Consider the following 20,478-nt stretch of genomic DNA (forward strand, 5'->3'; position numbering starts at 1 on the left):
AGGTCACGGGCAGACCAAACAGGGCACTGCTACACTTTCAGGTCGTGTCCCCCTGGAGGGCTGCCTGCCAGCAAGGCACCGAGGGTGAATGGTGAACAGACAAGAAGAAGAACATGCCTGGCTGCTTCCATCCTGCATGCATACCTTGTTATCTTTCTGTCCTCTATTGTGTTTGAGGTCTTATGTTGAGAGTGCGGATGTAGAGACAGTTTGTGACAGTCTGGGCTGAAAATTGTTTTCTATGTAACTGGTGGATGTGCAAGGCTCTCCACCTGTGCTCCTATGGGATCTATTTGAGATGACGGTCACTGAAAGAATATGAAAAAAGCCTCTCATCAAGGCAAAAAAAAGGCAGTTAGACATGATAATATGGTAGTCTGGTAAAAAGGAAACCTTTGTGCTCTTTTCCTTGCAGGTGAAAGCTTTTTTGTCTGCTGAGGAAACAGGAAGATTTGACCAATAACCCAACATCCATTGAATATAAATGAATGACTAGGAAAAACTAATTTAAATAGATATTTAGCTCTTTCTCTTTATCTGAGATCTTCCACTGATGCTGCCTTATGACTGCCAGGTCTGACAGTTATACAGAGGCCAAGCCTTGAACTTGAATCAGCCATCATCATTACTGGGCTGTTTGCAAACTCGGCAGTCCCTAATGGTTCTAAATTAGCTCTTTACTGCAGCCATTCGATGGACTTGGCATAAGTAGTGTGGTCAGTGGTACAGATTGATCGCTCCTCTTTAATTACAGGGCTGACTCACTGCAAACCCTGCTAGACTCACTACTTTTTTTTCTTGGGGATAATAATGTAGTCCCTTTCAACACTTTCACAAATTTGCATTCTCCTGTGCATGCATCGACATGGGCACTGCCTGCATGCATACACAAAGACACCGGCACTAACACCTATTTCAATGACTGCAGTTGTTATACAACAAAGTCAAAGATGACTGTTAGCAGATCAGTCACGAAGGAGTTTGTGTTTCTTTGCATGTCTGTATTAATCAAAGATGTAAGATTTGTGGTTTCAACTTTCATCATTTGAAAGAGTGTGCTGGAATTTCTTTTGACCAAAGCTTCGTTAGATCATTGATGTCATGGTTATAAGCTCCAAGCAGCCTTCTTCATTTTTTGTTTCTCCAAATCTACCAATTGAAAACTATATATATGATTATAAACTCCACCTTGGACACCTTAATCAAAAAAAGACAGTGATGTCAGAAAGTCTGGACTTCAGTAACATCATTTACTTTTACTGCATAATCAAAGATATTCGTAAATGAAACCAAGACATATTGATGTATAATTAAATCAACAGTACAAGGCAGTAAGTCCAGTCCCAAAGAGGAGCCTGAATAAACCCTGGGGGTCATAAAGCTGCCTTTTGTCCCATGATACCAATGAATTCCCCAAACACCTAACATAAAATTCTCCAAGCACAAAACATAAAATCTGAATTCATGTGAGGAGAAGCTGACATGTACTAGAGTTGCCTGAGAAGTCCTCTTCAGTCTGGTAACAACTGGTGTTGCTGACGGTGAACCTGCTGGGTTTTCCAGGCCAAACCAATATTGGGGGAACTTCTCCAAAGCAGCCAATGAAATCCTGCGAGCACCCTGGCTTTCCAGGAGCATGAGCAAGGGAGAAAAAAGCAATTTGGAGGGGAATGAATGAGAGAGAGAGCTCCTCACAAGGAGGCTGGATGGTGTAGGGGAGGGGAGGCAGGCAATGTGTAGCTGCTGTAGTGCTGTGCTTCGGCAGACGTGTCCTGAACGACAATGAGCTTCCTGACTTGCCTATCTTTTTCAGGAGAATGCTTGCACGGGCCGCCTGTCACCCCACTGCGACAGCTTGCAGAGTTTGTGATAGATAGATCAGAAAAAAAAGAAGACAAAAAGGAGAGGAGAGGAATACCCAGTGCAGGTGGATACAAGAGACATGCGTGGCTCACTGGCCCAAATCACCGGCCCTCTTCAAGTGCTGTCATTGTACATCTGTTTGAAAGCCAGAGGATCTCTAGCCATGTGTGTGCACATGCACATTCAAACACACATACACACACACACACACAACGAGAGAAACAACACCGAGTGAATGAATGAAAAGAAAGTGAGAAAAATACACAAAATCATTCCACTCTCTAGCAAACAGTATGGCAGATGGCATGGAGTGTACAAATTGCCTACACAAAATAAAAATGCAGCAGAGGACTGATTTACAGGAAAGTGTGACTACCACATGGTTAAACATGGAATAAACCAGGAGGGCAAATAAAGGATATAAAAAGGAAGTATGAGGAGGCAGGTGGAGGAAGAAAGCTTATGGAAATAAATGAAATAGGGGACAAAGAAGTTAAGATTCAAAGGCTAGGCTATACACAGACAACAAGTTTTTGGTAACATTTTTATAAGCACAGGCAGGAAACACTTTTGTTAGTGTTAGTGTCATGATCTACCAATTGAACAGAGCCAAATAAAATGGTAGGAAGGCAGGATGAAGATGAGATGAGGAGCGAGGCGATGCCAGAGCTGTCACAGGCGTGAAGAGTCTGCTTCATCACAGTGTAGCCATGTGTAGCCCTAGAAGCTGCTCCCCACAGATTGGGAGGGTGCTGACATTGCTGCTCACCACCCGGCTGCATTGTGCTATATAACTATGTGTACGTGTGTGTGTTAGTTAGAGGGTGGGAGGCTCAGAGGATTCAGATTCCATACGCAGAGTTAAAAATAAAAAAAGCTTTCATTAGAAAATTCTGCCATTTATTAGGCCCCGTGGTTTCAGATTTTTCTCAACGCCAGTCGTTAGTTTGCTAACAACAACTGCAGTTAACAGAAGCAAACCTATTTAGTATGTAGCGTGAATTCAAATCAGCTCAGCACCTGCACACAGTTGGTACTGTTGTTTTGCAGAGCACAGATGTACTCATGTCATTTCTCCTCCTTCTGTTGAAATGCTGAGAGAAAAAAAAAAAAAAAAAAAACCTACATACAGTCTGTCTACCATAATCACACACCTGTTCACAGCTTCTCTGATATCATAGAGTTATCATTCCATCTCGTGTTTCAGACAAAATGGCAGAAAAGGCAGTGTAATATAAACATTACAGGCGTATTTCCTCCTAGAATGACTGACGTTTAGGACATCTTATCTCTCCTTACTTCGACTGAGATGCTTGACTAGACCTAAATTAACTTTGTAAGAGACAAATTGGTTACTTACACAGGAGGCACAAAAGCCATTTCTTAAAGAAAAATCTTTGTGAACTAGTAAATGGTTTTGCTCACACACACACACACACACACACACACAAACAATTTCAACAGTATCATTCCGACAAAAGGGAGAGATGCCCATGGATATGATTGATTTCTACTACTTCCAATGACAAAATAAAGAAAACAAACACACATGTGCATCCACAAACACTTTTTTCGGTGCTGTTTTTAGAGACTTGGGCACAGAGGCAACTAAAACAACTCATTAACAGACCAACTAACCTCAGTTCTTGCTGAACAACAGTACAGAGGCTACCCCAAGACTTTACATACACAAAATACTGCATGCCCCAATAATAATAGCACAGGTGAACAGACAAATAGAGAACTGAGGAAAGTGACTTCTTTGCATAAGCTTTTTTTCAGTAACAACAGCCAGATAGGACTCATAGTTGCCAACAACAGTTGGAAACAAAGTCTCTGGGATTATTACAGACCCATCACTGGTCATCAGTCCTCATGTTCTGTAAGATAAGTATCACCAGCTGAATTAGCGAATCAGGGGGCAAATCCCTGAGACAGCTCCCACACTCTCAGTGGAGAACATCTCTAGCACCATGGACAGCAGTTTTGACACAAACACACATTCAAGGAGTGTGTGGAACAGTTTACATTTCTTGTTTTCAGCATGAAAACTTCAAATTCCTTGGTAGCTTTTTTTTTTTTAAATCCTGCCCTCACTGTTCACCTCCATTACTACAAGGATGGTAGTGTGATCCTTGAGAAATAATGAATTCAGACTTATCCATAGAAATGGCTGAATCAGCTTTGGCAATTGGAGACAACAATAACAAAAGATACCCTTGGGATTTTGTGTACACAAGTACTGTTGCTGGAACGCAGGTCCAAACCATTAGCAATGCAGAAAAAGGAAAACAAATATCTCGCACACAATGGCTCATTCAAATCGCATGCTATCAATCAGAATCTTGTGGAAGGTCTTTGAAGTTTCACCCCCTGCAACAACTGTACGTACATATCTGTTTAATGAGGGAACCAACGAGATTCGCGTCCACTTGTAAAGCTATTGAAATATCATGCTGGAAAGACCATCATCTCACAGCAGTAGTAACATACCAGCATATCAAAGGGGAAAAAAAGAGAATCTATGATTACACAGGCACACATCACTACATTCATTAATAACTATAACTAACTATTCTCAGTATTTGTTTGAATAAATATTAAATTATGGAACACTTTCTGCATTGAAGCATTGTAATAATTAACTCTTAGCATAGTGTAATTAAACATCACCATATCTGACATCTAAAAACACTTATAGTAAGTCAAGTATTTTACTCATAACATTGTTTATATTATGTGATGGCTTTTATAATATGTATTGCATAATGTATCGCCTGTTACGTATTTTTCTGTGTTTTCAATAAGGTGAAATGTTTTCCCCTAATGAAGAGTCAAGCTTTGTAAACTCTCTTCATTTGCTTCAAGTGAGGTTAAACCAAGCTGTTCAACTTTTGTTGGTCTTAGTACACTCTGAAAGGCAACACTTTGTCACATTCTTTATTTTGTAATTACAAGTGACAAAGGTTATAAAAACCACACCGACAGCAGTTGGACTCTGATTAATGACTAGAGAATGACTGTAGAGAGGACTCTTCTTTGTTATCATTGAATTGTATCTTTGGTAAAGTAAATATGAAGGCAATTTTAAAACAGTTAGATTACATAGCTGTCCAAAGCCTCTCTGCTCTTTGCAAATGAATTGTATATCCCTTCAGCACCGTATTTTAAATGAGAGGAATTCAGTAATCAGAGAAATCTGTGGCTCAGCATTAACCAGGAATGATTAAGAACGTCGTAGAGAGAAAACAAGGAAAAAAGTTAGAGAAAGGAAGATAGGGACAGAGAAGAGACTCATCTGTTTAAATGTCAGCTATGAGTCAATAAATGGCACCAAATTTTATTATGACATGATGACACATTTTTCCTCTGTGGAAAAGATTAACATGCTCTAGTTTACAAAAAAAAAAAAAACAGTTTTTCTGCTGACATCTTTTATCAAACAATGGAGATCTCCCTTTCTTTTGTTCTAGTGGTCCCCGACCTAAGGTAGAAAGACTGTGCCAACTTGCTGCAAGGGATATAATTAGCCTCAGGGGTCTTTTTTGGAGCTGAAACCCTCCATTCTCTTCCCTTCATGACTAATTCACAAGACCTTGATTCTCCTTTGGCATCTGGGGGTAAGTCTGCAAGCCATGCAAACACTCCTGTGGGTTAAGTTCGCCACCCATTTATTCTCAGAGCTTTTTTGATGAAGAAATGTGATTATTGTTGATATGTTCATTGTTTTCCTCTTTAATTCCTTCATTCTTACACTTGATGTGTTGGCTGAACTGACTTTATAATCATCAGTAAAGTGGAACAAAGGCTTTTGCTACTTATTAAACATTTTCTTTTAAATGGGCAGGTCAAGAGAAGTGTATGCCTTTCAAGGACAAACTCAGCATATTATTAGGAAAAAGTGGGGAAAAAATGGAAAACGTATGGTATCTATTCTTTGGCAGTGATAAAAGTCTTTCTCTATGTGTTAGTAAATATTTGTGTTGTGTTACTTCCGAGCTTATCAAAGTCAAGAGGAGAGAAGTTCCCCTGATATGGCGCATGGAGGAGTTTGGGCTGATATTGAGTTATGAAAGATGGAGGAGAGAGTTTTAGATTTATTCTGTTGTCAGCTTGGGGAAGGGAGGCTGCGTGTGTGCCTGCACTGGTGGTTGTGGGTGTCTGTGTGTGCAAAAGAATATAATGTATGTGCCTATGTGTTTGTGTGTGTGTGTGCATAGGTGTGTGGGGCTATAGCTGTCTTCCAAGTCGATAGACACACTCTGTCACCACTGGCAAGTAATTGACAGCTTGGAGTTTGCTGTGACACAGGCCTTGCATATATTTCCTCCATTACCTTGTGTGTATGTCAGCCTAGAGTTCTCCCTGGCAGTGCATTCAGAAGTCAGCTAGCTCGGCAGGGGATTAAACAAACACCTTCTATTTGGGCTTATGGGAAAGAATGATAAACTCTCTCACCCTCAATCAGCCAAATAGGTAATAAAGGCGTCCTCTTTTTCATTCCTGATTAGTTAATTAAATACAGTAGGGCCAGCTACTGCACTTCCTGCTGCTGTATGTCGCTTACAGTCCAAAGTCTAGCATTTGCAAATAATTTGTTTCTTTGTTTTAATTACTTTGAGTAGTCGGTGTAGGGTTTGCCAAATCAGGAAAGCATGGTGTCAAGGGGATTAAAACAAAAAAAAAAAAACAAGAATTATTTGCCTCCATTGTGTATGGCACTCCTACATGGAAACATTGTCAAATGAAATGGCAGTTTTCAGACATCTGAAAACTCCCAAGGATACAAAGAAAAAAATTGGCATTAAACATTACTTTAGTGATAATAGCATTGATACATTAAATACCCTAAAGTAAAAGTACTTTAACGGTTGAATTGATCAAATCCATGACCTCTCTACAGTGTAAGAATATTGGTTGAACTGTCAGTGACTCTTCTTTCCATCCTATTGTGAGGGAAATTACATAAACATATAATGAAGTTTGAATATCTTTATTTCATGTCTAAATACAGTAACTGCACATGTAATTATCTTTCATTTCCACTATGTTTGATCATTCTGAATCTTTTCATGTAACCTTTAACTGAAAAAACTTTGAGCAAAAAAAACCTGAGCACACACTAAGGTACTATCAATGTAACAGAAAGGTTAATTGAATGTGTATTTTGGTTTTGGGGAGTGTAAGCAGAGAATTTGCTAACTGTTAACTATTCAGAAAGGGCAAGGCTAAAATGGTATGTCAGAGGGTAGCAAGATTACCACAGTAACATAGATGGGAACAAAACCAGGTATGGATGTTTGGAAGAAACAGCCTTGACGAGAGGGAAGAATTCCAAAGTATAAAAGGTGTGAACAATTTTTCATCTGTTTGCATGCCACAAACTAACTTTGTACTGTGTACCATGCACTGAGCAATAATAAAGTTTGACAATACTGTAAGAGATTTTTGTCCCGTCCCTCCTTGTCAGAGTGGAATTGCAAAATTACCACAACACTGTCCTTGATGTTGTGATCAAATGACAAAGTTTCTGTGTAAAGCACTATTTCAGAGCAGCTAAACTTTAAAGAGTTGAACAACTAGAGACAAAAGGGCAGTAGTAAAAGGTAGGGAAGTGCAGTCGCAACAGACATTTTTAGCTCTCTGTAGAAGTATCCATAATTATTCACTCATATCCATTTGCAGGGGGCTTGGCAGCCAGAGAAACGTTATGCCGCAATTTGTCTTCCCCTCTCTCTTTTTCTCCTGCTGCCTTCTCCCCTACAAATCGTTAGTTTCACTTTTCATTAGGCTGGATCAATAAGGCGGATCAGTCGCTCGTGGCGAGGATACTGCGTGGCAGACACCCCTCTCTCGACTCTTTTTTCTTCTCATCCTTTCTCTCTTGTTCTCTTTGGCTCTGTCATTGACTCCAGCTATCTTTTCAGTGACTGCCCTTTCTCCGGTGTGGGAGCTTGTGAGTGGCAGCAGGGAGCTTGAAGGGCCTAAGAAAGAGACGTGAGCCAGTGATTGTACTGGCACTACGCAATAAGGCAGAAATGGCAACACTGAATAATAACCCAATAAAGATTAATTGAGAACCGGTAACCTCTCTCAAGGTAACAGTAATAATGAAAATGGAAGCTGTATGCTGAGGAAGGAAATTAAAGCGGAGGTTTGTAAAAGTTTAGTCATATTGACACTGTCTGCCAAATGGGAAGTGTTGGCATTGAATTAATTCCTTTCTCATGGTTTTCATGCAAAATATATCCTCTGTTCTCAAGATTTCACTGTCTATATTTGAATTTTGTATATTCTGGGCAAGACTGCGAGTGAAAATTGGATTTCATGTGTGTGCACCTTTATTTATATTTGCTGTGTAATTAGAAAATGAACAAAGACATTATATGGTATTATATGGTATACTACTATTGATATGAAGAGCCTCTCTTGCTTGGGCCCTATGTGTTCTAGTAGTGTTTATATCCAGTGTTAAGGCTCAAGAGCAGACGTATGTATATTTGGGATGATGCTTATCAGCTAATGTAGATGTTAATCTGAATGTTGTATAACATAAAAGTAAAATAATGTTCATACATTTGTTCTATTACATTAACATACTGAACGTTTGTTAAATGTGTTTGCAGCCTTCATCTGAGCTAAAAGTTGCTCAGCACACACATCAGAAAAACAACATGCAATAAGAGAGCATGAAGCCAGAAACATCAGTTAAGCCATTTCCATGATTTGCTTTGCACCCCAGTGATTGGAAGTGGTTGGCACTAGTGCAGTGGTATTGTTTAGAGACTGTGTGTGTTTAATTCAGACTCACCCAGCACAGTGAGACGGGCAGGACGGGACCTCATGGCAGCCTGGACGGCCTGGCACTCAAACACGGCATCATCCATCAGCTCGACACGCTGGATTCGCAAATGATGCTCTCCTGAACCGTGGTCGCCAATCACTGTGTAACGAGGATAGCCTGCAGCGCAAACACATTTGTTCATTTTAATCACCTTCAAAATCAAAATACTGCTCATTTGCCAAATGCAAGAGGGTACATTTGTCATTTCCAAGCTTTGCATACACATAGCAACAACCAAACCCAACAAAAAGAATGTGCAGACGCTACATGATAACATGTGCCTTCTTAAGCAATACAGTTTATTATCAAGACATTTTAATTAGCAAACAAATGTGCCCATGTTAAGATGTACGATATTGTCTTAAGCATGTTAACTTTAATTGCTCTGCATAATAAGATAGCAGGCAGGTGAGTAATAGATTACTATATAAGTGAAAATCGATTTTGACTGCTCATTTGTTAATTTACTCACAATGCATTTTCATACATGTTTTTATAGCACTCCTGGTGATGTTAATGAGTTGTTGTGGAAGTTGCTGCATCCTGGAGAAAGATGTTTTACTGCAACCGTAAACAGGAACAGCTAGAGTTTGAGTTGTTTGCACATTGCTCTGTGAAATGATTTATAGTTTAATAATAAAAGAAAGCATAGCAATATCCAAGAGACCTGGGAATTTCACACAAGTCAAGTGAAATGGTTTTAAAGATATCCCCTTAACTATTATCGAAATATGCATTGAGAGTGTGTTGTGGAGTGCATCCCTCCACAGGGGCAAATAAGCAGAAAGACAAATGTGTTTGACTGGGAAGCTTTATGGGGTATTTCTCATCCTTTTGGAATTGCTCGTCTCAGAAGATCCCATTTCTCTTTCTCTTAGTCAATCTTTCTAATTATTGGGGATACAGTATGTGGAATGAAATAAGAATGTCTGTTCATAAAAATTGCATTCCAAAACATGTTGAAAATTTACAGTTAAGAATTGCTTTTTCCTGCATTGGTCCTTAAGTAATTGATCAGTGATGAAACTAGTGGATAGGATTAGAGTATTTTACAGCAGCACAAGGCCAGATTTTCAACAAAGCCTCTTTCCAACTTTGTGCTTGTTAAAGGAAACTTCACACTTTAAACTCCCACACTTGTCACTTTCTTTCCAAAAAGTCTATCAGTATCCATCCAACTGTTGGGTGTTTGCCAGCGAATGTTGGGGAGTAAAATATTGATTTCTCAGTAACAGCTAGCCGATGACTCATGTTCACTTGAGAGATCCCCAAACACTTCAGACTTTCACTGTAAAGGTTTTACAAGCTGGTCATATGTTTTAGCACCGAAAGGAACATAACAGACTGGGCAGCCTTGTAACAGCTTTTAAGTCCTTGAATGTGTCTACTGCAAAACCCATCGTATGGTCAAAGTCCAATTACTGACTGTTGCTTCATTGAATCCAGTTGCCTTTAATAGACCATCAAGTGGGCCTCATTTTATGCAAGTGATGTGAGTTATAGCCGATTAAGCGACTCTCTGCATTTCATCCTCCTACGTGTAGCCTTTAATCTTAGGGGTCTATACAGTGGGAGTACGGAGGACAAAAGAACACCTAAACATCAACATTAAAGCTGGGGAAAATATAAACAGAGGGAAGCTAAATAACTTGCAAGCTAAAAAAATAAAATAAAATAAAAAAAAATCGCAAATAAGCTTCACCAGTGGATGTTTTCCAGGAAAACTAAAAAAAAATTCTATGAATTTAACACTGTCACTACAATGTGTCCTGTTCTGAATGATGGCCGTAAAGCAGGTGCTGCAGTAAAGCAGGTTGTAAATGTAAAGGGGTTAACAGAGACCTGATCACAACTAAAAGCTTCCATTAATAATATTAATAATCATTGACTGAAAAGGGTCTTTCTGCATTTTCACGCTCAGAATAATGCCTAAAGTAGAGGACACACGATTATGTGCACAAGGTCACCCAGATAACCATTTTGCTTCAATTTTATGTTCATTGATGAGATTCAAAGCTGTGATGCCATTGCAGATCACAAGGGTAATGATCATTGCACATTCTGAATGATGTGACCTTTAGTTGACTCCAGTCCACCTAGACAGTGCTTACTGTACCTACCATAGAGACAGAATCTACTTCAAATACACTTTTGTTTTGCTGGTCTTAATCATAGCAAGGTATAAACCATGTAAATTTCTGTTACACAAACAGACAATCTGGCCAATTACCTCATCTGTGCCTCTGGCAAACTAAGAATAATTTTGCTGTGTGAGGATATGGCTCTGTTCCAGTTTCATCTCTGTGCATTAGCTGGATCCAAAAGGAAAAGTGATTTGTGTTTGTGGTGGATAGTAAATGATGGAATTCTATAATCACATTTTCAAAGTACATAAACATACTTTAATATGTTTTTGCCACCTCATAAGCACCTTGCTCATGCATTTTGTCAATATGACTAAAATTCGACTGGCACACATGAAGACTGATCACCTCTGTACATGCGATGTGTACCCGTTAAAGGCCCATTGATCTTAGATCTCAGCGAATTTCAAAGACACAATGTGTTACCCAAAGCAAACAATGTAAAATAGGCCCATTAAGGAGTAATGAATCCATCAAGGGGGAATGGATTTGTCTTGGGACTGGATCAATTGTGTATGTGCATGTGTGTGTGTGTGTGTGTGTGTGTGTGTGTGCCCATGTACAAGCATAAAGACACTTGAGGCGTGGCCTAATGATTTATAGCATTCACCTAGAACATGTTTCACACAGTGTAACCACCAGGGGAAAGAACGAGGTTAGCTGCAGCTGTGAACAGGTGACCGGTGTTCAATATGCTCTGAGGCAAGAGTGACACAAGCTTGCAGCTGAAGGTCTGCTTCTCTTCTCAAGAGCGCATTTTACACATCTCCTCTTTTGTGCATGGCATGATGTATACAAACACCTCCTTCTCCGTCTCGTACTCTGTAAGCACCAGGAGAATTCACTTAAAGTTGCTTTGTCGGCTGTCACCATCATCATGCGTAGCAGATACATTCTCCATCATGCATATTCATGGCATTGATTGGTATGTTCTGAGCTGCTGTGGGGCTACTTTACTTTTCTTTAATTAGAGTGGAAAAGCGTGACACAAAAGGGAATGAATAGGAAATTCAGGGACAGATAGGAATCATTGGCTTTTGTGCTGTGATTTCTTTTGCTGAATGGTGAGAGTTCTTTCAGTTTAATCACTGCTCCTGTGAATGGAAACATGTCCCAGGCGGAGCACGCCGTTGCCGACGCAGCTCCTTTCTATGAATAGCCGAGCAGACCTATATTATTGAAATGCTCCATACAACATTTGATTCGGCGCACTTTTTATGTATACAGCTGCCACTTTCCTTTCAATGTGTAAGTCTTGCAGTGGATGTACCATCACTCTTTTACTGCCGCATGCATTGCTTGTTTATGTAGGCAGGAGTGATAAAAAGGACAGCTGTGGAGCGCTTTAGTTTGAAAAAGTGTCATCCGTCTCAATAGAAGGCACTCAGCCACTGTCCGTATTAAACTGTTGATTTTAGCGACCTATCTTCTCCAGGAAGGCAGACATTCCTCCTCATACAAAACCTTGTGCATTTTTTCTTTTTTTTAAAGATTTGTTTTTGGGCATTTTTTGCCTTTAATGGAAAGCTTATAGTGAAGCAGACAGAACAGGGGGGGGGAGAGAGGTATAGGATGCAAGGACAGTCTAAAGCTACAATCAAACCAGGGACATTGTGGTTATGTGGTATGTGCTGTAACCATTCAGCTAGCAGGGTGCTTCCCTAGAGCATTTTTTTTTAAAGGGTTTACAAGAAGAAGATCACTCCAGCTCTTCAGAGAATGGTTGTGAAGAAGGGCAAGGTCAGGATTACTACATCCTGTCCACGACTGTTAAACTGTTCACAGATGTGTTGTTGAAGGTTCTTCTACTGTAGTGTTGAGAGTGTTGTGGCCGAACCATCTTCGTTCCCTCTCTTCTATCCGTTCCTCTGACTTTGGCCATTGTTAAAATGAGATTTCCTCTTGATTGTCTTGTCTTGTCAAATCAATAAACATTGAAGAAGATAAAACAAACTCTACATTTCTGGTGCACACTGACCCTAAATAAAATTATGCTTGCTCTCTCTCTCTCTCTCTCTCTCTCTCTCTCACTCATTCTATCTCCAGCAATCATAAGTACTCTCCCTGTCTGCCTCCTCTTCCTCCAAAGGAGACTCGAAGACTGCAGGGCCATTGTTTACTGCAACCTCGCAGCCTCCCCTGGGCCTGATAAGGACCTGAGGAGAGAATAGGATGGCTTTACTGGGGCTCTGTCAGCCGCTGAGGTTTAATTACAGACCACGGCAGCAACAGGGAAAGCCTCTAAGAGCATTTGCTAAAGGTCAGAGGGTAGAAGACCCCTGATCTCTGGTGGAATACATAGAGACTTTTGTGTTTTAAAAATAGCTGCAGTTGGATGTCGTATCATTGTGCCTGGAATTGCAATTATTCTAGTTTTCTCTGTGGTTGCACATAGGTGGTGTGTGAGGCAAATTAGAGCGCTATAAAATAAAGACTGTCCCCTTATAGCGTGATGCATCTTGCTGTGTAGGGAGTGCTGAGATTCAAATAAATCTCTGTTTTGGAATAATTTAATGGTCATTTCAATAGATAGTTCGGGTGCACTACGCTTTTATGGATTTTCTAATTCAATATCTCACTGCTTCCTAAAGGTTGTAAATGTTTATTTTAGAGGAGTGATGTGTTTCCTTGAAATTCATTAAGGTCATCAATATACATAAACCTCGATTGGTGGAACAACAGGCTACTAAATGACAGTGCAGTAGTCGCTTTTATTCTAAATTAAACAATTAAGGCAATTACACATGAGGTGCAGTGTAATTAGAGGATGCCAGCTACTCTTCAAAAAGCTATTTAGCAGCCTGAAGCACCAGAGAAAGTCCAGTGCCACTATTGATTTCACATTTAGTTGGGATTTTTATGCTTCTCTGCCAAACACAAAGTATACGAGATTTAGGTTAGCCTCAAACACGGAGAGAGAAATGAATTTATGATTCTGTTTGGTCATGTTGAGTGATATAATTATTGAGGTTCCATGTAACACTTATTCTGTAACACACCTCTTCTATCTGTCTGTGGAATGATATGTTTGGCAGAGGGTAAGATGTTGACACGTTGCGGCTTTAGATGACAAAAGGCAGCCGTTTGAATATGATAGCTGTATTAGAGGGTGTAATTAATAGAAGGTAATGGATGTGATGGATAAATGCAGGAATGCTGACACGCTCAAGGGGATAAAATTTGCTGTTCTTTACCTGAGAGGTCCCTGCCAACCCCCAGTGCCAGGCCATCTTTGATCCACAGGACAACGCCATGATAACCAGGGATAGTGCATGGTAATGTCACAGGCAGGCCTGCCACCACCACCAGGTCTTGTGGCTGCTGGGAAAACATGGCCTCGGCCCCTAAAGAACAACAGAAGAAGGGAAAAGTTAGGTCTGACCCATTAAACCATTATATTATTTTAATACAATAAGGACAAGATGGCACAGAGAAAATTCAAGATCAAAGAGGGGAATCACTGAGGTTTTACAAACACCTGCTTTCAATGTTTCAAGTGCTGAATGAAGGGAAACATGAAGGGAAGTGCACCATATGCCCATTTCCACCAATTTAACTCAAACCTCTTGTCAAACGCACGTTGAAAGAACTCTTAAGGGTGATATACAAATGTGGCATGTTCTTCTACTATTCAAGATACGAAGACAAGATACTGTACACGGATCAGAGGTGTCAGTGCAGTGCCAGGACTGAAGCACAGGCTAAGAGACAGCCGTCACAGCTCAGCTTGGTTCATTTATGAAGGATGTCACCATACAGATGGGCTGGGCCCGTACACACCACAGCAGATAACACGATCTTGCCTGCCAACACCGCTCTAGTGGCATACATTAACTCGAGCTCACACCCATGTATTCCAACTGTGCAACTGCTATTAGCTGCACTCCTCTACCGCGTGTGCAGGCGGAAAGTGGTGTGCAGTGAACTCCATAGAGGCAGAGGGTGTGTTAATGGGAAGGGGTACAGTGGTGGCAGAAGGGGGTAGGGAGGTGGGGGGAGGGGGTGGGGTTGTGTTGTGTTGTGGATCAGAGTGGAGGGTACAAAGTGGTACTGATGTGTGGTTAGAAACACTGGCAGGCTGCCTATCAACTAGAGCCTACACACACACACACGCACACACACGCTGACATGCATTCATACAGACACTCTCAGGCTGATTTGGGAGCAGCAGAGGTTTAAAAGTGTCACTTCCTGTCCCACCACTTTACTGAGACATTTTTGTTCACAGCTATTTCTTATTTTCAAACTTCTAAGTCCAATTGCTTGAATCATAATGTCTGCCTTTTTCTTGAACAAATAAATATCTTTCTCCTTCCTTTTGTGTAGCACAATCACAGGCACACATGCAAACAGGAGCATGCGCTCCTATTATGCTGACACGGGCTCACACACTTATTTAACTTAATTGTATGCAACAAAAAAAGCTGATAGAAGAAAGAACAATAACATGTTGTGAATTACAATCAAAAGCAGAGCAAAAACAGAACAGAATGTGTGTCATCTTACAACATATTTGTCTCACATTGCAGTCAGCTACTGTAACTCTTTGTATGCTTAGTTTTCCATTCAAAGGAAATTACTCACCCTATTGCAGAAAAGGAAATTGATTAGCTTTGTTGTATGATTTCAAACCACATCAAAGGAAAGATTGTTGTCATACGAGAAATTGATTTTAATTTAGTTGGAAAAATGGCATTATTTCTCAGCCTTGAACTGAATTCCATGTGATGGAAAGCTTGTTAACGATGTAAGCAGAAGTTTTCATAGTGATTCATGCACTCTTTTCCCTGGGTTTCACACATGCCCACGCACCATGCACACACGCACACACGCACACACGCACACACATGTAAGCAGAAATCCACAATACAAAGAAATTGCTGGGATTACAAAGGCAGCCTCCTCATTCTCCATCAATAAATTGATGGGCTTATCGTCTATTAGACATTTTAAACATGAAACATTCATCAGCAAAATTAAAAGGGGCTAGTACAGTTACCACTGGGGCCTGGAAAAGTTATATAGGTATGGTGCAAGACTGTTCTCTGTAGATTAATTATTATTATAATAATTATTTATGTATTCATATAATTATGTTTTCTCTTTTTATTAATATTTATATATCCATACATATTTTATATGTATAGTATATACTGTGTATGTTAGATATTTCTCTTTCCTAATTTGGGGTGGGGAGAGGGTGGCGAGCATCAGGGGAAAAATACATTTTTTTCTGTGTATGCTTGTATATACTGTATGTAAATATATACGCATGCAAGTTTATCTATGTGAAACTAGGTACATATGTTGATGTATGCATTTTCTTAAATTTCCCTTATTAAAATTGAAAAAAAAAAGAATTGCTGCAGTTTTATGATGTGAATGTAGGCTGTGAAATCTCAATAAATACAGTTTAATGTGAAAAAAAAGAAAAAGAAATCCAGTACACTTTAATATACATCTATTACTAAATCAAGGGCAGGATAGTGTGCGGTACCTCAAAACATATAATGAGCTTTTCATCATATTAAGACTCAACAGCTTCTCCTTGGCTAACCAGGCCCTTTGTAAATGTGTATGTATATTGTGTGTGATGTGGGCTAGGTGAGATGTTATCTCACCATATGTATTGCCCTTCAAACCTAGACAGCTTTGTTCAGCCCCAACTGTGTTCCCACGTGAGGAGCTTATCTCAGCTGTGCTCGGCTGCAGTCAGCACGCTAACATATAGACAGCTACTCAACAGATCTCTTGGCATGTTCCGGAAAAACATTGTAAACGCCAGGGAAACTTGTATCTGCTCAGTCATGACCGATATTATCAAATAGTTCAGCCTGTGCTGTAATTGATTTGGTGTTGGGGGGATCTGTCTGCATACTTCCTACAATCCACCTATATCCTCACTCCTGTCTTCCTTTTCTGGACTCCACGCTTCATGTGTTATCAAAAAAAAAAAAGATTAGAAATTATTTTTTTCAGAGATAGGCTACCTGTCACGCTGCTGCACATTCTCAAAAGGCAGAGAGACGCAGTATCAGCTAGATTACAGTCTTCAATTAAGTGAAAAAATGTTTTTAGCGGTTTTATATGTTTGATGATGCATCTACACAGTGACACATTTTAGCAGACAATTTTGCAGTAGGAATATGTTGCCCTGAAACGTTTGTAAACGGATATTTGACTTTTCAAACATCCCCTTCAGGAATATTAATTAACTGTACTCAACTGAATCACCTCACACAAATACACACGTGAGGCGTTACTTGTGGCTTCACTTGCACTTGAGCCGCACTGACTTAAGGCGGCACTCCACCGATTTTACACATCAAGATGAGTTTACTTATCATGGGGAGTACTACTCAACTGGACATCCTGGATTGTGTTTCATTATCTCACCAGAACTTTAACAACATGCCCCCACCAGCACAGCCCCTTTTGCTCTTTTCGATATGAACACCGCCTAAAGCGGAAGAATCACGGCTGCCACGAGTAGCATGACTTCTACATAGCACAGGGGCAGAACATGCATGACACAGTGATCACGCAGAGCCTTCAATAATAACCACTAGCATTACTGCAGACCTGCGTGTCTCGAATTGACACTTGGGACTTTAAACTTACTTTTTAATTATATTGAGCAAGCATTTAAGCATATTTTTTAAAGAAAGTAAAATAAATAAGTGTTCCTAGATTGATGCCCTAGAAGCGCTATTAAAATACATCGGTGAAAAAGGGAATCAAAGACTTAACTGACACCAACTTGTACTTGTCACTTGAGCAGTTAAAAAGTGACCCCCTTTATTCAATTTGAAGCCTGGCTGATTCTTGCAACAAATGTGCCTTCATAGGGACACAGCAGTGGAGGAACGGGTTGATGTGTTTGAGAAGGCTAGGGCTTACATCAAGGTGGTTACATTCATTCATCCATCCCCTTCTGCAGCGAATAAATCTCTGTTACATCTGCCAGATTTATCCTTCACTGGGCATCACAGCGTTGGCAAAAATGGGCCCCTCCCTAATCTACCTCTTCTTTTTTCTCTACCAGGCATGACACGCAACAGAGTGAAGACAACTCCCCATCCCTTCACTTATTTATGAAAAATATTTTCATAACTAAAATGCCCAATTAAGAATTAAGCATCACACTTTAGACTTTATAACTGACACTAATAGGAGGGGAGGAGGGTGATTGTGCGCAGGTGCCCACAGAGCTGGAGATCCAAGTTAATAACACTTTATTAAGCATCCTAATGGGGTTTACTTGAGAGCTTGGTTAAAGAAATAAATAAATAATTCAATGGAAAAAAAAAAAAAACAGTCTAGACATGCCAATTTGCAAACGGGCCTTGACTTTGAGGGTTAGATTCTGTAAATGTGTGGGCATAGAAACAGACACCTTTTGTATGTCACTGGAGACATCGCACGGCCCCGTGGATTTTCTCTCACAGCAACAGCCAAACTATGAATAGAACTTTGTTTTCATCTACTGTCTGAGAGGATTAGCAACAGAGATATATTTTACTTCAGCACTTTGGATTTGCTAAATCATGCATTGTGCTGTTGCTCAAATCTTTCGTTAGAGCTTATCCACTAGTTATCTAACAGCCACCTTTCCTTAAAGACACACTGCAGATTTTGACAATGCCACCTGTGAGGGAAACTGCACATACTACACATATAATTAAGTTTGAATATCTTTATTGCTCATTTGAATACAGTTACTGCACATGCAATCATGTTTCATTTCCACTACGTTTGATCATTCTAAGTCTTACCATGTAACCTTTAATTGTGCGAACTTTATACTAAGGTACTATCAATGTAACAGAGGGGTTCATGGAATATGTATTTTGGTCTTTGGGAGTGTGAGCAGAGAATTTAACTTATAACTGTTCAGAAAGGCCAAGGCTGAAATGGTGTGTCAGAGGGTAGCACGACTGCCACAGTATCTTAGATGGGAACAAAACCAGATAAAGATGTTAACTGGAAGAAGCAGCTTTGACAAGAGGGAAGAGTTCCAAGGTATAAAAGGTGTGAGCAGTTTTTCTTCTGTGAGTATATTACAAGCTAACTTTGTGCTGTGTATCATGCTCTGAGCATTAATAAAGTGTGACAGTAAGAGATTTGTGTCTTGTTCCTCTTTGTCAGAGTGGAACTGCAAAATCGCAACGACACACCACACATTGTGAAGTAGTGAAGGTCAGAGTGTTAGATGGCAAAAAAGAAAGGACAGATTATTTTTCAATGCTAGCATAATGTCAGCCTAATATGTGCAGAACAACAGCATTTCAACAATAGTCTTAGTACATCTTCAAGGATTATAAGAGATTCTTTAAACATATCATAGTGACTACATTGGCTAGCACAACGTTATACTGAACATACCCTTAACAGGCTGTATAGACTTTACATGGCAATCATTATGGATCAAATCCATCAACAATAACTGTAAATAATACTACAGTGTCAACAAAAATGAAAGCTTGGGTTATTACAGAGAAAAGAAAGGATTTTCACAAACCTTTCCGGAAATTATCTTCATTCAAACACATAAAAAAACAACAACTATATAAAATGATTCATGCTCAGTTTGATTCAATGCCCTGCTTTTAGTAAGGTGAGTCAAGACATCTTTGTCTACACCTACAGTCAATGCACAGGAGGTTTAGGTACAACACACTTTTAGAAACTCAAGTCATTCTGACAGAAATTGCCTACAGTATGTTCTGAAAATGGAAATGACATGTGACCGCAAACAAATGTCTACTTTCAGAGAAAGAAGGAACAGCAGGAATGACAAGGCCTCAAATATTTGCTGTAGTAATTATTGTACGTCTGCTATGTGTGGTACATGGTATTTAACAAAGGGATTTTTTTCATCAGATGCTGAAATTTAAAATTCCCCAACCTGCTTTCACCAAAGTTTTAACACAAAGAAGTAGAAGAGATTCTTTATACATATCACAAGGACTACATTTGCCAGCACAAGGTTATACTGAACACCCTTAACAGGCTGCATATACTGTAGATGGTACTCATCAAGTATCACATCTATCAAGAACTAAATAATACCATGATGTCAATGAAAATGAAAGCTTAGGTTATTACAGAGAAAATAAATATTTTCTCAAACCTTCCCAGAAATGATCCATCCTTTTTCCATATCCACATATCTGTATTTATCTTTTATCGTACCTATATTCAGATAAGTCATTTGCAGTAGTGGATCCTCTTGCAAACGTCTGTGTATTACCCCTTACTGGATGTGTTTGTGCACATCAAGTGATAGACTATAATTCATACTGGGTTTGATTAAATGCCCTGCATTTAGTAAGGTGAAGCTAGAGATAAGGATTGGCCAGTTGTTTCAAATTGGGGAAAAAGCAGGTAGTTAAAGACAGTGCACAGAACCATATTTGTAATGTGGACTGGCACTTTGCATCGCCTAATGTTGTCATTTCACTTCAGATAATTTGTTTACCATTGGACGGCTGCTGCATTTCCACACACTCTAGTACTATTTTCCCCTCAGTGCTAACTGCCCCCAATTTCATCGCTCTCTGCCAATCAGGCCTGGAAATTACCGTTACAGAAACACATCCAGCCCACTTCAGAGAAATAACCAGC

At 39.8% G+C, this 20,478-nt stretch overlaps 1 protein-coding gene across 5 annotated transcripts in view; it reads right to left on the minus strand.

The window, feature by feature from the left end:
• Positions 1–20,478, minus strand: part of kirrel3b (kirre like nephrin family adhesion molecule 3b) — a 174,541-nt gene that overhangs the window by 53,699 nt on the left and 100,364 nt on the right. For all 5 annotated transcript variants that reach the window (XM_044355332.1, XM_044355334.1, XM_044355333.1 and 2 more), the window contains 2 exons: positions 14,046–14,195; positions 8,675–8,824 (listed from right to left, as the gene is read on the minus strand). In XM_044355332.1, coding sequence (XP_044211267.1) covers positions 8,675–8,824; positions 14,046–14,195 — 300 coding nt within the window. The remainder of the gene's footprint in view (positions 1–8,674; positions 8,825–14,045; positions 14,196–20,478) is intronic.

The sequence above is a fragment of the Thunnus albacares genome, chromosome 6 (assembly GCF_914725855.1).
Source record: "Thunnus albacares chromosome 6, fThuAlb1.1, whole genome shotgun sequence".
Lineage (NCBI taxonomy): Eukaryota > Metazoa > Chordata > Actinopteri > Scombriformes > Scombridae > Thunnus > Thunnus albacares.